Source organism: Megascapheus bottae, chromosome 19, assembly GCF_031878675.1.
Source record: "Megascapheus bottae isolate mThoBot1 chromosome 19, mThoBot2.hap1, whole genome shotgun sequence".
NCBI classification, from domain to species: domain Eukaryota; kingdom Metazoa; phylum Chordata; class Mammalia; order Rodentia; family Geomyidae; genus Megascapheus; species Megascapheus bottae.
Genome location: NC_143527.1, coordinates 19,941,871 through 19,953,933, shown reverse-complemented (window position 1 = coordinate 19,953,933; position 12,063 = coordinate 19,941,871). Strand labels below are relative to the sequence as shown.

At 38.6% G+C, this 12,063-nt stretch overlaps 1 protein-coding gene across 2 annotated transcripts in view; it reads right to left on the bottom strand.

The window, feature by feature from the left end:
• The window catches only part of Epg5 (ectopic P-granules 5 autophagy tethering factor), an 89,739-nt gene that overhangs the window by 20,434 nt on the left and 57,242 nt on the right, over positions 1-12,063 (bottom strand). For both annotated transcript variants that reach the window (XM_090353174.1, XM_090353175.1), the window contains exons 28-31: positions 5,400-5,542; positions 4,349-4,505; positions 3,022-3,216; positions 552-765 (exon numbers count right to left, since the gene is read on the bottom strand). In XM_090353174.1, coding sequence (XP_090209300.1) covers positions 552-765; positions 3,022-3,216; positions 4,349-4,505; positions 5,400-5,542 — 709 coding nt within the window. The remainder of the gene's footprint in view (positions 1-551; positions 766-3,021; positions 3,217-4,348; positions 4,506-5,399; positions 5,543-12,063) is intronic.

The following is a 12,063-nucleotide window of genomic DNA, read 5'->3' as shown; positions in this document are numbered from 1 at the left end:
TCTAGATAATGTTAGCAGAGTGGTAACTGTGGTTATTAATAGTTACTAGGAACTAAAATTATTTTATTTTTCTGCTGGTACTGAGGCTTGAACTCAGGGACTTATTTTCTCACTTCGTTTTTTTCTGCTCAAGGCTACACTCTACCACTTGAGTCACACATTCAATTCTGGCTTTCTGTTGGGTAGCTAGAAATAAGTCTCAGCAGTGGCTCACGCCAGTAATCCTAGCTACTCAGGAGGCTGAGAACTGAGGGTGAAAGTTAAAGCCAACCCGGGCTCGAAAACGGGAAATTGGGCTTGGCTCAAGGGTAGGGTGGTAGCCCTGAGAAAAGTTCAGAGACAACGCCCAGGCCCAGTTCAAGCCCCATGACCCACCAAAAAAAAAAAAAAAAAAAAAGGAATAAGAAGTAAGAGTCCCATGGACAATTTGCCAAGATTGACTTCAAATTGCAATCCTCAGTTCTCAGATGCCTGCATAACTAGTTAGTTAAGAGCCACTAGTTCCTAGCTCACCGAGATGGAGTTAGTCATAATTACATGAAGATACTTACTTTGTATCAGCAGCCTGAGAACATCACTGTATTGGTCAGGGAATTGGTAGAGAAGAAGGTAAGTCCAATGTTTACAGAAAAGATTAAATGGCATCAAAATATCTTCCTCTGGTTCAAGGCCCCAGGCAGTAAGTGCCAAATGAATGGACTCCAGAAGCCTGGTACGATCAGATAGAGGAGGTTTAGTGACGTTTAACCATTGTTTAAGATCGAACTAAAAAGAAACAGAAATAAGAAGCAGTTTTATTTATACTAGAAAATTAAATGCAACAGAAGTCTGTATAGATTCGTTTCAAAGTGAAAGATTATCTCACAATTACTGTTCTATAAAATACATACATACAGAATTACAAGTATGATTCTAGTAGTGGAGTGTTTCTCTAGCATGTGCACAATTCTCAGTTCAAACCCCACCATCATGAAAACCAACCAAACAAAATGAATACACAAATACCTGAACAATATAAAAATTTTATCAAATTAAGTAAGAGCAGGGCATGGCTACTCAGGAGACAGAGATCAAGAAGATTATGGATTCAGGCAAGCTCAGACCCCCCCCCCCAAAAAAAAAAAAGTTGGTATAATTCATTACCTCAATCAGTAAGTCAGACACGGTAGTGTGTAGCCATAATCCCTATGTGGGAGGCATCAGTAAGAGGTTAGAGAATGATGGGCTGAAGCTGGCCTAGGAAAGCATGCAACTCTATCCAAATAAAAAACTAAAAAGGAGCCAAGCATTGATGATTCACATCTGTAATCCTGGCTACTCAGGAAGCTGAGATCAGAGTATCACAGTTCCAAGCCAGCCTGGGCAGAAAGTCCATGAGACTCTTATCTCCAATTAACTACTAAGCTCCTTGAACTTTTGTACTCAAGGCCAGTGTCTAGGCCTTGAGGTCTGGCCATGGGTCCAGCACAAAATACAAAATGAAACAAAAAACGGTATTTTTTTTAAGGGATAGGGTTATGGCTCAAGTGGCTGAATACCTGCATACCAGTCAAAGGGTTCCAAATTCTAACCCCAATACCATCAAAATATTTTTTTTTAAAGTTTACTAATTGATGCCATGATGTCATCATTTCCACGTCATTCTGGAATCACAAAAGTTGTTTCATGATCTCAGTGCATTTAATTTGTAATATAAAAATCTATTCATTTGTTCATTTGTTTGTAATTTTACTTTCTGAAAGAACCACACATTTCCACCTTCCATGTCACGTCACAATAGTATCATGTCCACAACATGGAGAGAATTTCACAGTTCTCCTTCCCTGGTTACAGTGCCAGAACCAATTGCCCACTTTATAGAACTATCTACATTTAACAGCCATTTTTCTAAGCTGCCTCCACTGCTTACTTTAGTTGATAAAACTTCAGGCAGTTGGTACTACTTCCCAGAATCCCACACTATAAAAATACATTCTCCCCTATTATACATTGAAACCAATCTTTAGGCCCTAAAAATTTCCAAGGTTTTATTACTATAAATATCAAAGAAATACAACTGAAAGTAACATAGGGAAAACTGACATTCTCAACTCGTCAAGTAAATTCATTGCCTTGATCCTGCCGAGTTAGTATTTTATTCATAATGAGGACAAAAACAACTTGCTTGAATATGGCTGATTCTAAATATAAATCTGTTTTTTTTTTTTTTGCTAGTCCTGGGCTTAGACTCAGGACCTAAGCACAGTCCTTGGGCTTTCCTCAAGGCTAATGCTCTACCATGTGAGCCATAGCAGCACTTCTAGCTTTTTCTATGTATGTGGTACTTAGGAACAAACCTGGGTCTTCATGAATGCTAGGCAAGGCAAGCATTCTACCACTAGGCCACATTCCTGGCCCATGAATATGATTGTGTGTGTGTGTGTGTGTGTGTATGTGTGTGTGTGCGTGCGTGCGTGCGTGCGTGTGTGTGTGTGTGTGTGTGTGTGTGTGTTGTGGGGCTTGAACTTGACCCAGGCGCTGTCCCTGAGTTCTTCTGTTCGGGCCTGGGCATTGTCCCTGAGCTCTTCAGCTCAAGGCTACCACCCGGACCTTGAGCCACAGCACCACTTCTGGTTTTCTAGTGGTTAATTGGAGATGAGCCTGGGCTGGCTTTGAACCATGCTCCTCAGATCTCAGCCTCATGAGTAGCTAGGATTACATGCGTGATCTACCCTGCCTGGCTTTGTATCTGATTTTTATCGACAAAATTTAGGCACATATTCAGGATAAATTTAAAAAGGAGTATTAAACTAATATTTTTTAAGTTTTTTTCCAAAACTGTCCATTTATTCTATGTGGAGAAGACTATCTACATAGCACAAGCAGCACTCTGCCCTAAAAGAAGCAGTTGTGGGGTCAAGATGCTAGAAAATCATGCAAAAATGTGGAAATGTCAAGCTGCTAGAAGAGCATACACAGTGTGAAGCAGGCAGCAACAGCCACTTCCACACATCCTAGCATCAGGACAGTGTCACCTCTGACCTTAGTGAGCAGCATGAAAATCATATCACTGTTGTCCTCGCTCAGGAAGTTCACCACTTTCTCATACAGCTGAATGAACTCGGCAGGTGCAGCATTGGGAGTGAAGAAAGGAGACAGAAGGGAACAGAGCCTTCTGTTCTTCAGAATAGTCTGAAGCACCTTCCCGCATTCTGATGTAGTATCACTGATAAATACCTAGAAAATAATAACAAAAAAACTGTTATAAGGGGGTAGAAATGTCACCAAGATCTCCCGTTCCCTTCTTTACCTAAGCAATCAACCTTTTACAGGTACTAATTTGGTGGAATTTTTATCTAAATGTAATGTAGAGATCTAAACTCAAATGTTAACTTTTTTTTTTTTTTTTGTGCCACTCCTGGGCTTAAGATCAGGGCCTGAACTCTGTCCTGGGACTTTCTCAAGGCTAGAGCTCTACCACTTGAGCCTCAGCACCATTTCCAGCTTTTTTCTATGTATGTGGTACCCAGGAATCAAACCCAGGTCTTCATGCTTGCTTGGCAAGCACTTTACCACTAGGCCAAACACCCAGCCCTCAAATGTTTATTTGTATCATTTCCAATGCAGGTGATAGTCAGGTAATCTAAATCTGGAGACTGCACTGTGTCTAGCATGATTATTAAGGTCTTCCCACAGTATATCAAGAAAATAAAAGCTTTAAAGTTCCATATTTTTATTGAGAGGTACCTTAAAAACCTTTAAAAAGCTAATTTTCAATAAAAATAAAAGTGCAGGCACGATGGCTCATGCCTATAATCCTAGCTACTCAGGAGGCTGAGATCTGCGGATCACAGTTCAAAGCCAGCCCGGGCACAAAAGAACTTGAGATTCTTATCTCCAGTTAACCACCAGAAAACTGGGAAGTGGGGCTGTGACTCAAGTGGTAAAGCACCAGCCTTGAGTGAAAGAGCTCAGGGACAGCACTCAGGTCCAGAGTTCAAGCCTCACAATTATAATAAATAAATTAATTAATTAAAAGCTAATTTTTATAATCTATAATTGAGATAACTTTACCTTGGTTTACCTTGGCTAACTTTCTTCTAGACTACAAGTAAAAACTTGAACAATTTCCAGGAAGGCTTTGATAAAGCTAACCACTGGCACAGATAATAAGGCTGACAGGTTACAATATATTAAAATTTTAAGGTAAATAATAAGAAACTAGAAAAATGTATTCATGGTAGTCTAGATATCAAGTTAGCTAACCTCTGACCCTAAAAAGGGTGAAGCCAATTCTAATAGTATCTAATGAAGACACTGAGGGGATTTATTATATCGGAATAAGAGTAACAACAAGGTAATAGTTTACCTGTCCCAAGATCTCAATGCATGAAGTAAAGAATTGCCTTGTTGGAGGATGGCGCTGAGTCTCATCACTGACATAATCCACAACAGTGAAGAAAAGGCTAATGCCAACTTTCTGAAGTCCAAGAACAGGTTGCAACTTGTAGGCATTCACTAAGGCCCTGTGAGAAAATGTGGATACAAGTACGCTGTCAAAGAACCCAAATTTGGGGCCGGGAGTTTGGCCTAGTGGTAGACTACTTGCCTAGCATGTGCGAAGACCCAGGTTTGATTTCTCAATACTACATACAGAGAAAAAGCCGGAAAGTGGTACTGTGGCACAAGTGGTAGAACTCTAACCTTAAAAAGCCCAAGGACAGTGCTCAGGCTCTGAGTTCAAGCCCCAGGACTGGCAAAAAAAGAGAGAGAGAGAGAGAGAGAGAGAGTCGTATGGGGACTTTTCTGCCAGGCCTGGCTTCAAACTGGGATCCTCAGCCACCTGATCCACTCCACTTTCTGATTCCTCTATACTTCGAAGTTCAAAACATTTAGTTCAAAAAGATTTTTTTAAAGGACCATAAAGCAAAAGGAAAGTATCTGTCACAAAGTCACTACTAGTAGGGCATTGGTGGCTCGTGCCTGTAATCTTATGTAGTGGGTAGACTGAAAAAAAGTTCATGAGATTCTTATTTCCCATCAGTCACCAAAAGGCTGGTAGTGGAGCTGTGGTTCAAGCAGTACAGAACTAGCACCCATGTACCCAGGCCCTGCATTCCAGCCCCAAGACTGACCAGTGCCCCACTCATGCACACACTCATACCCACACACCCCCACACACACTCACACACAGTTACCTTAATTGTTACACCTCAGAAGTTATAGACATTATAAATAACATAGATGAACGGACTCCAACCAAACTTCAATTACTAAAATGGATATCAGGTCAGATTTTGCCCAAAGGTTAAAGTTTGCTTATTTCTGTACTAAATTATTGGGTGTGTGAGGTAAGAAGGTATGGTAAACAGATGCATAATAATTATCAATAGTACCAAAACAACATCATCAAAACTTACGTTATCAAGTTTTCTGCATGTACAGCAGCTTCTACAATATTAAGTAGTGGGGGTTTGGTAGCTTCTGCTTGCAACTGCTTCACTTCTTTTCTCAAACCATGAAGCTGCTGGCTTACAGCTTGATTCTTATGCATGCCTTCAAACTAAAAAAATTAAAGAGATTAACAGACTTCTCTTACATGCTTCTAGGATAAGTATTTTATTACAAATACACTTCCATATGATAAAGATGTTACTACGATTGGTATTGGTAACTCAGCTCAAAAATGTGACTGAGCCAGGTGTGGTGCCTCACGACTGTAATCCTAGCTTCTCAAGTGGCTGAGATCTGAGGATCATGGTTCAAAACCAGTCTGATCACTAAAGTCTGTGAGACTCTTATCTCCAATTAACCAAGGCTACCAAGGTGGTAGCCTTGAGCCAAAGAGCTCAGGGACAGCGCCTAGGCCCAGAGGTTAAGCCCCATGACCAACCAAAAAAAAAAAACAAAAAAACAAAACAAAACAACAACAACAACAAAAAAAACCCTATGACCCAGAAATCTGACTCCTGGGCATTTACTCAAATGTCTAGAAACAAGGCCATACTAAACCTACCAGCATAACCATGTTCACTGTAGCATTATTCACAAGAGCTAAGATATGGAACCAACCCAGATGCCTCAGTAGATGAATGGATCAAGGAGATGAAGAATTCTATGCTGCCATCAGAAAGAATGACATTGTCCCATTTGTAAGGAAATGGAAAGACTTGGAAAAAATCATAGTAAGTGAAGTAAGTCACACCCAAAGGAACATAGAGAAATAAAGGCTCTATGTTTTCCCCTCATTTGTAATAATTAGCATGAGTCTAGGATTTTCCAAGCAGAGTGCAATAACTCAAAAGTTATGTGCACATGGCCATATAGAATGAGGCTAAATAAAATGAACTCCAGGAGAGGGAAACAAGAGATCTATCCTTGTGGTTGTTTTTAATGTACTATATGAAGTTATTCCATTGCTCTTTTTTTCCTTTCTCTTTTTCCCCCCTTATGGTTTATCCTCTGTTGCTACTATGACTGTCTTTGGTACTTGCATACGCATTATATTAGAATCAGGGAAGGGAAGGGGGAAAAAACAAGACAATGAGACAAAGACAAAGGATGAACCAGTGTTAACAGTGATATTCACAAGACAATACATTGGAAATAAAACTGTACAACTTGGAGGGCTGTCTGGGGAGTGGAAGAAAAAGATGGGAAGGGGTAACAATATGCAAGAAGCAATGTATCCACTACCTTATGAATGTAGCTCAAGTGGTAGAGCTCTAGCCTTGAGAAAGCCCAAGGACAGTGGTCAGGCCCTGAGTTCATGGCCCAGGGCTGCTCTCCCTGCCCCCCGCAAAAAAGAGATAATAAATAAATAAAGAAAGAAAGAAAGAAAGAAAGAAAGAAAGAAAGAAAGAAAGAAAGAAAGAAAAACAGAACCAATATGATAGCTGTGGGGCTGAGAGAGAAAAGAAAGGAATAACCCTTTGGCTGAAGTCAGGATTTAGAACTAAACAGTATGGGTATAATTAATCCAGGGAGCAAACAAATCCTGGGGAACTGGGGCTTGTCTTTCAGACAAAGCAGAAAATACTAAAAAGACCAGAAGTACATTTTAAAATCACAAGTTTTTTTAATATAATTTTTATTGTAATTAATAGAAGGGTTGCATTATATTCACCAAATATAAAGTACATTACTTCACAAACATTCATACCCTTTCTCATGCTTTGGTCCCCCTTTCCCTTCCCCCCAGCCCTCATCTTGTTTTCCCTCCTTCCCTATCTTATTTCAAATAACCAGATAAACATATATACAATATATCAGATAACAAGGTAAAATGCTGTAACAATGTGAGATAATCAAGGGACAGCAAAAAGAGATGAGAGATAATATAGTACAGTAAGGACAACAATCACTCATTATATGGCTTTTGTTTCTATGTCCTGGAGGTCCTTTCATTTAGCCTCATCCTAAATGGCCTTATGTATCTAGGTTTTGCTCTATATCTCTGCTAGAAGAGCCCAAGATTTCTACTAATTATAACAAATGAGGGAAACCATTTACCTTATGTTCCTTTGAGTCTGGCTTACTTCACTTAATATGATTTTTTTCCAAGTCTTTCCATTTCCTTACAAATGGGGCAATATCTAAAATCACAAGCTTTAAATCCCATATTCCCTTCATATTCACCAACTACATAAGTGGATTCTACAGGTCCCTGGTATATGAACTCATCTAGATCTAGTTTTCAGCCACTGCTTGCAATGATTACATGGTACCCTTCTTGTGGAAATAATGTAAATATTCAAGACACCTAGTTATTACTTAAATACTAAAGTACTTATATTTATTACCTAAATGCAGCCTATACTTCTGTCAGACTTGTTGTAGTTCTATATCAAAAATTATTGAGGTGTAATGGTCCCATCTTGTGTACACAGAACCCCAGCACAATATAACTCTGATAGTAAACTGAATGCACCTACTTTTTATGATCATGATAACTTTCTTCTATTGAACTCACCAATGTTACTTTCCCACCACTGTTGAAAATGTACTTAAGAACAGATGTGAGAAACACTAAGAGCAGAATGACAAGAAGTCAAAGACAATAGAACAAAGCAGCATGTTGGAAGCCTCTCCATATGACTCATTTTAACTAGAAAAAAATTAAAGAGTTGGACAAAATGCATCGTTCAGCAAGTTTTTGTAATAATGGGAGGCCTTCAGTGGGTCTTTTCCATTTTTCCTTTCTAGGGCTGGACCAATTTTTTTACACGATAATAAATCATTCCTGAGTCTAGCAAGTATGCCCTACAATACCAAAGTAAAACAAAAGAAACCCCAATTATAAAGCACTCCATTACCTCAGGGAATAACACAAAATGATTAAAGGCTTCTCTCAGGCAAAGAGACCACAGAAGAAGCATTATCTCACGTCTCATAAAATAGATTTGGCTTTTGAATATCCAAAGCAAGCAATACTTGTAGATATCTGGAAATTTCCAGAACTTGATCTCCTAGAAAAATTCTATCAAGCTGGATGCGGTGGCTCATGTCTGTAATCATAGCTACTCAGGAGGCTGAAATCTGAGGATCATGATTCAAAGCCAGCCCACCACTAAAGTCTATGAAACTCTTATCTCCAATTAACCATCAGTAAACTGGAAATGGTGCTATGGCTCAAGGGATAGGGCTCAAGAGCCCTGAGTTCAAGTCCCACGATAAAAAAATTTTATCAAGCAACACTATGCTATAGTATGAAACCTATATAAATAAGCTATTAAATTTATTTCTATTACGTTTCAAAAAACTTGCTATGAAGCTCATTTTAAAAAATTAATCCAGTTAAGATCAAATTTTGTAATCATACAAATTAAAAATACATTTGTGAAATCTTTAATATGTGGTTATTAAATCCAAAATGTACAAGAGTGAGGACTCAATAACTGCATACCCAAAGCAATGGACATGGTAATGGAAATACAAACATAACTATATAGACAAAAAAAACCTATGACTCTATAATCATAATGTTTTATTTCATAAACTGATATGCTTCTATGACATACAAACTGTTAGCCTAATTTTGATTAAGTTCTAAAGACTAAGTCCCAGAGAATGTAATTATATATTTCCTCCTTGAACAATTGTTTGTTAAACTTGTCCTTTAAAATATGATGTAAACATAAGCCATCTAATTAATAATTGTTGTTCTTAAGGTACTATGTTATCTCTCATCATGTCTACTGTCCCTTGGTTATCTCATATTGTTATACTATCTCACTTTGTTATCTGATATATCAGATATAATTGTATTTTGGTTATCTGAAATTGGATAGGGAACTGGGAAAACAAGATGCGGGGTGGGGGGGGGAGGAAGGGAAATGGGGACCATGACATGTGAAAGGGTATCAATGTGTGGGAATTAAGGCACCATTTATCTGGCAAATATCATGTAACCCTTCTAGTAATTACAATAAAAATATATTAAAAATAATACATTTGTTCATCTAAATGAAGTTTGTTGGGGGAATAAACTGAAAAAATAAATAAGGTTTGCCAGTCATGATCAGCTCATTAACAATCACAATGCCCATCTTTAGAAAGTAAAGCTTTAGCTAGGTCTTGGTAGCTCATGCCTCTTAGTCCTAGGTACTCAGGAGGCTGAGATCTGAGGTTCATGGTCTGCAGCCAGCCTGGGCAGGACAGTGTACTGAGATTCTTATCTCCAAATAGTTCCCAATATGCTGGATGTAGAACTGTTAGCTCAAGTGATAGAGTACTAGCCTTGAGCAAAAAAACAGCTCAGGGATAGTGCCCAGGCCTTTAAACCCCAGGTCTGGCACCCCCCAAGAAAAGCAAACTTCCTGAAACATTTATAGTAAAATAAATCAACACTGAATGGGAAAAGTAAAGGTCTTAAATCTTGATGGATGTGGGTTTCTTTCTAACTAAAACTCTTACTGGCTGTGGTTGTTGAACTTTCTCTGAACACATCCTAATTCTACAAAGACTGAAATAATGCAAGCAAAGTACCTAAAATAATACCTATGATATCAGAGTACCAAAGCAAGTAAATGGAAAAACTCAACCATCTTTACTGATTGTCTGAAGGTCAGATGAGCAGGGAATACTAATGAAACTTACAGACATATAGAAATCACTAGGCTGTTTAAAAGTAAGCACAAACAAAGAATGTCTATTAATGGAAACCCTATTCCCAGAGAAATCAGTTTGGCAGAAGGTGCAAATGACTGCAACCAATTAAAGCACAAGCTACCAGAAGAGTAGGGGATCTCTCTACCTGACTGGAAGAGCCAGTGAAGGCCTGTAGAGCTTTTAGCTGCATTAAGAGGAGGTGAGGAAAAGCAAGTAAGTGCAAAACAAAAGCAGCACAGAATAACAGTTGGAAAGAACATGCCACATTTAGATAATGGAGGCAATTTAAGTGGTTAGAAAAGAGATGTTTGGGGAAAAAAGGAAAGGGGACAAATGACATTCTAGAAAAAGATCAAATGATGAAGGGTCCTAGAATCATATTCCTTTCATTTATCAGAGATCAAATATAGGCTTTTAGTTTAAAAATGTCACCAGATCTGTGTTTGGAGAGATGACTGATAAAATGAAAAATGGACTAGTCAGAGAGGAACTATGAGCAGAAAGACTACACTAGTTGAAGAGAGAAATGGCAAGTGGCACTAATGATAAATCAATTTAGAGGGAAGAGCAAAAATCTTTTGGGCAACAACTTGATGTGAATTACAGGGTAGGTAGGGTATAAGGTCTCTTTATCTATGACATCTAATAAGTGGAATTATAAGAATGAGTTGGACAGTAAAGATGATAGTGTATAAGACCTCTGGAGTGGAGCTGAGTGATAAAATGGCAAATTTTTAAATTTGGAACTCCAAAGAGAATTCTGGACTACTCTGAAGATCTACTGAAACTATCAACTCCCCAGGAAAAAAGTTTGCAAACATTTTCAGGAGTTTCACCAATGTTCCAAAGACTGACTAGTATTCAGAGTCCCCAGACTAAGAATACCAGCACAGACAGTAAACGAAAGCAGATGATGTTATAGAGAAGATCAGCAGAACCAAGCACAGCTAGCAATTGAAGAATCTACCTGAGGAAGAAAAATCCTGAAAATGAGAAGTGGTCAGAGATTTAGAAGGACTCAAAGACCTCACAAAGAACAAAATCAAGAGAAGGTATTAAACAGAATCAAGACTACCAAACAGAACTAAGAGAAAGTGGCGCTGTGGCTCAAGTGGTTAGCCTTAAGGTGAAGAGCTCAGGGACAATATCTAGTACCCAAAGTACAAGCCCCAGGACCAAAAAAAAAAAGAACCAGGACCAAAAAAAAAAAAAAAAAAAAAAGAACCAAGAAGTAGATATGGGGCACATGTATAATAGAGGGTTTCAGTTTTAAGAATAAACATAATACAACCTGTCTTTTACAAGACATACTCCTCCAATAATTTTCATGACAAGCCATAAACACACACAACTTAACTCTCCCTCACCTCCACTAATACTCCCTTTTTCAAAACTAAGCCATCCAAAACCAAATCATCCATTTGCAACATGGGTGCCCTCAAGTTCAAATATAATCTTTGGCCAAAAATTAAGAGTAAAACTAAATGATGTGCATAACTAATCATACCTCATGGTAGAGTTTTCCGCTAATTGCTCTCAATAATGAGAAGATAAAAAGTAATAATCTTGGGGCTGGGATCGTGGCCTAGTAGTAGAGTGCTGGCCTAGCATAGAAGCCCTGGGTTCAATTCCTTGGTTACCACATACACAGAAAAAGTCAAAAGTGGCACTGTGGCTCAAGTGGCAGAGCACCAACCTTGAACAAAAAGCGTCCAAGGACAGTGCCCAGGCCCTGAGTTCAAGCCCCTGGACTGACAAAAAAAAAATAACAACAATCTTATCCTCAGTTCCAAAAACTATAATCACTGCTCATGAGAGCTTCAACTAGCAATTACTATATAAGTTTAAGAAAACTCTTAAGTTGCACACTATACAAGTTGTTCACTTTCACTGATATGAGCTTCTAGGGGCTAAGAGGTAAAGAGGCCCTCATGCTTTGGATCTCCCAGGTTGAAAGTCAGGATGTCAAATGGA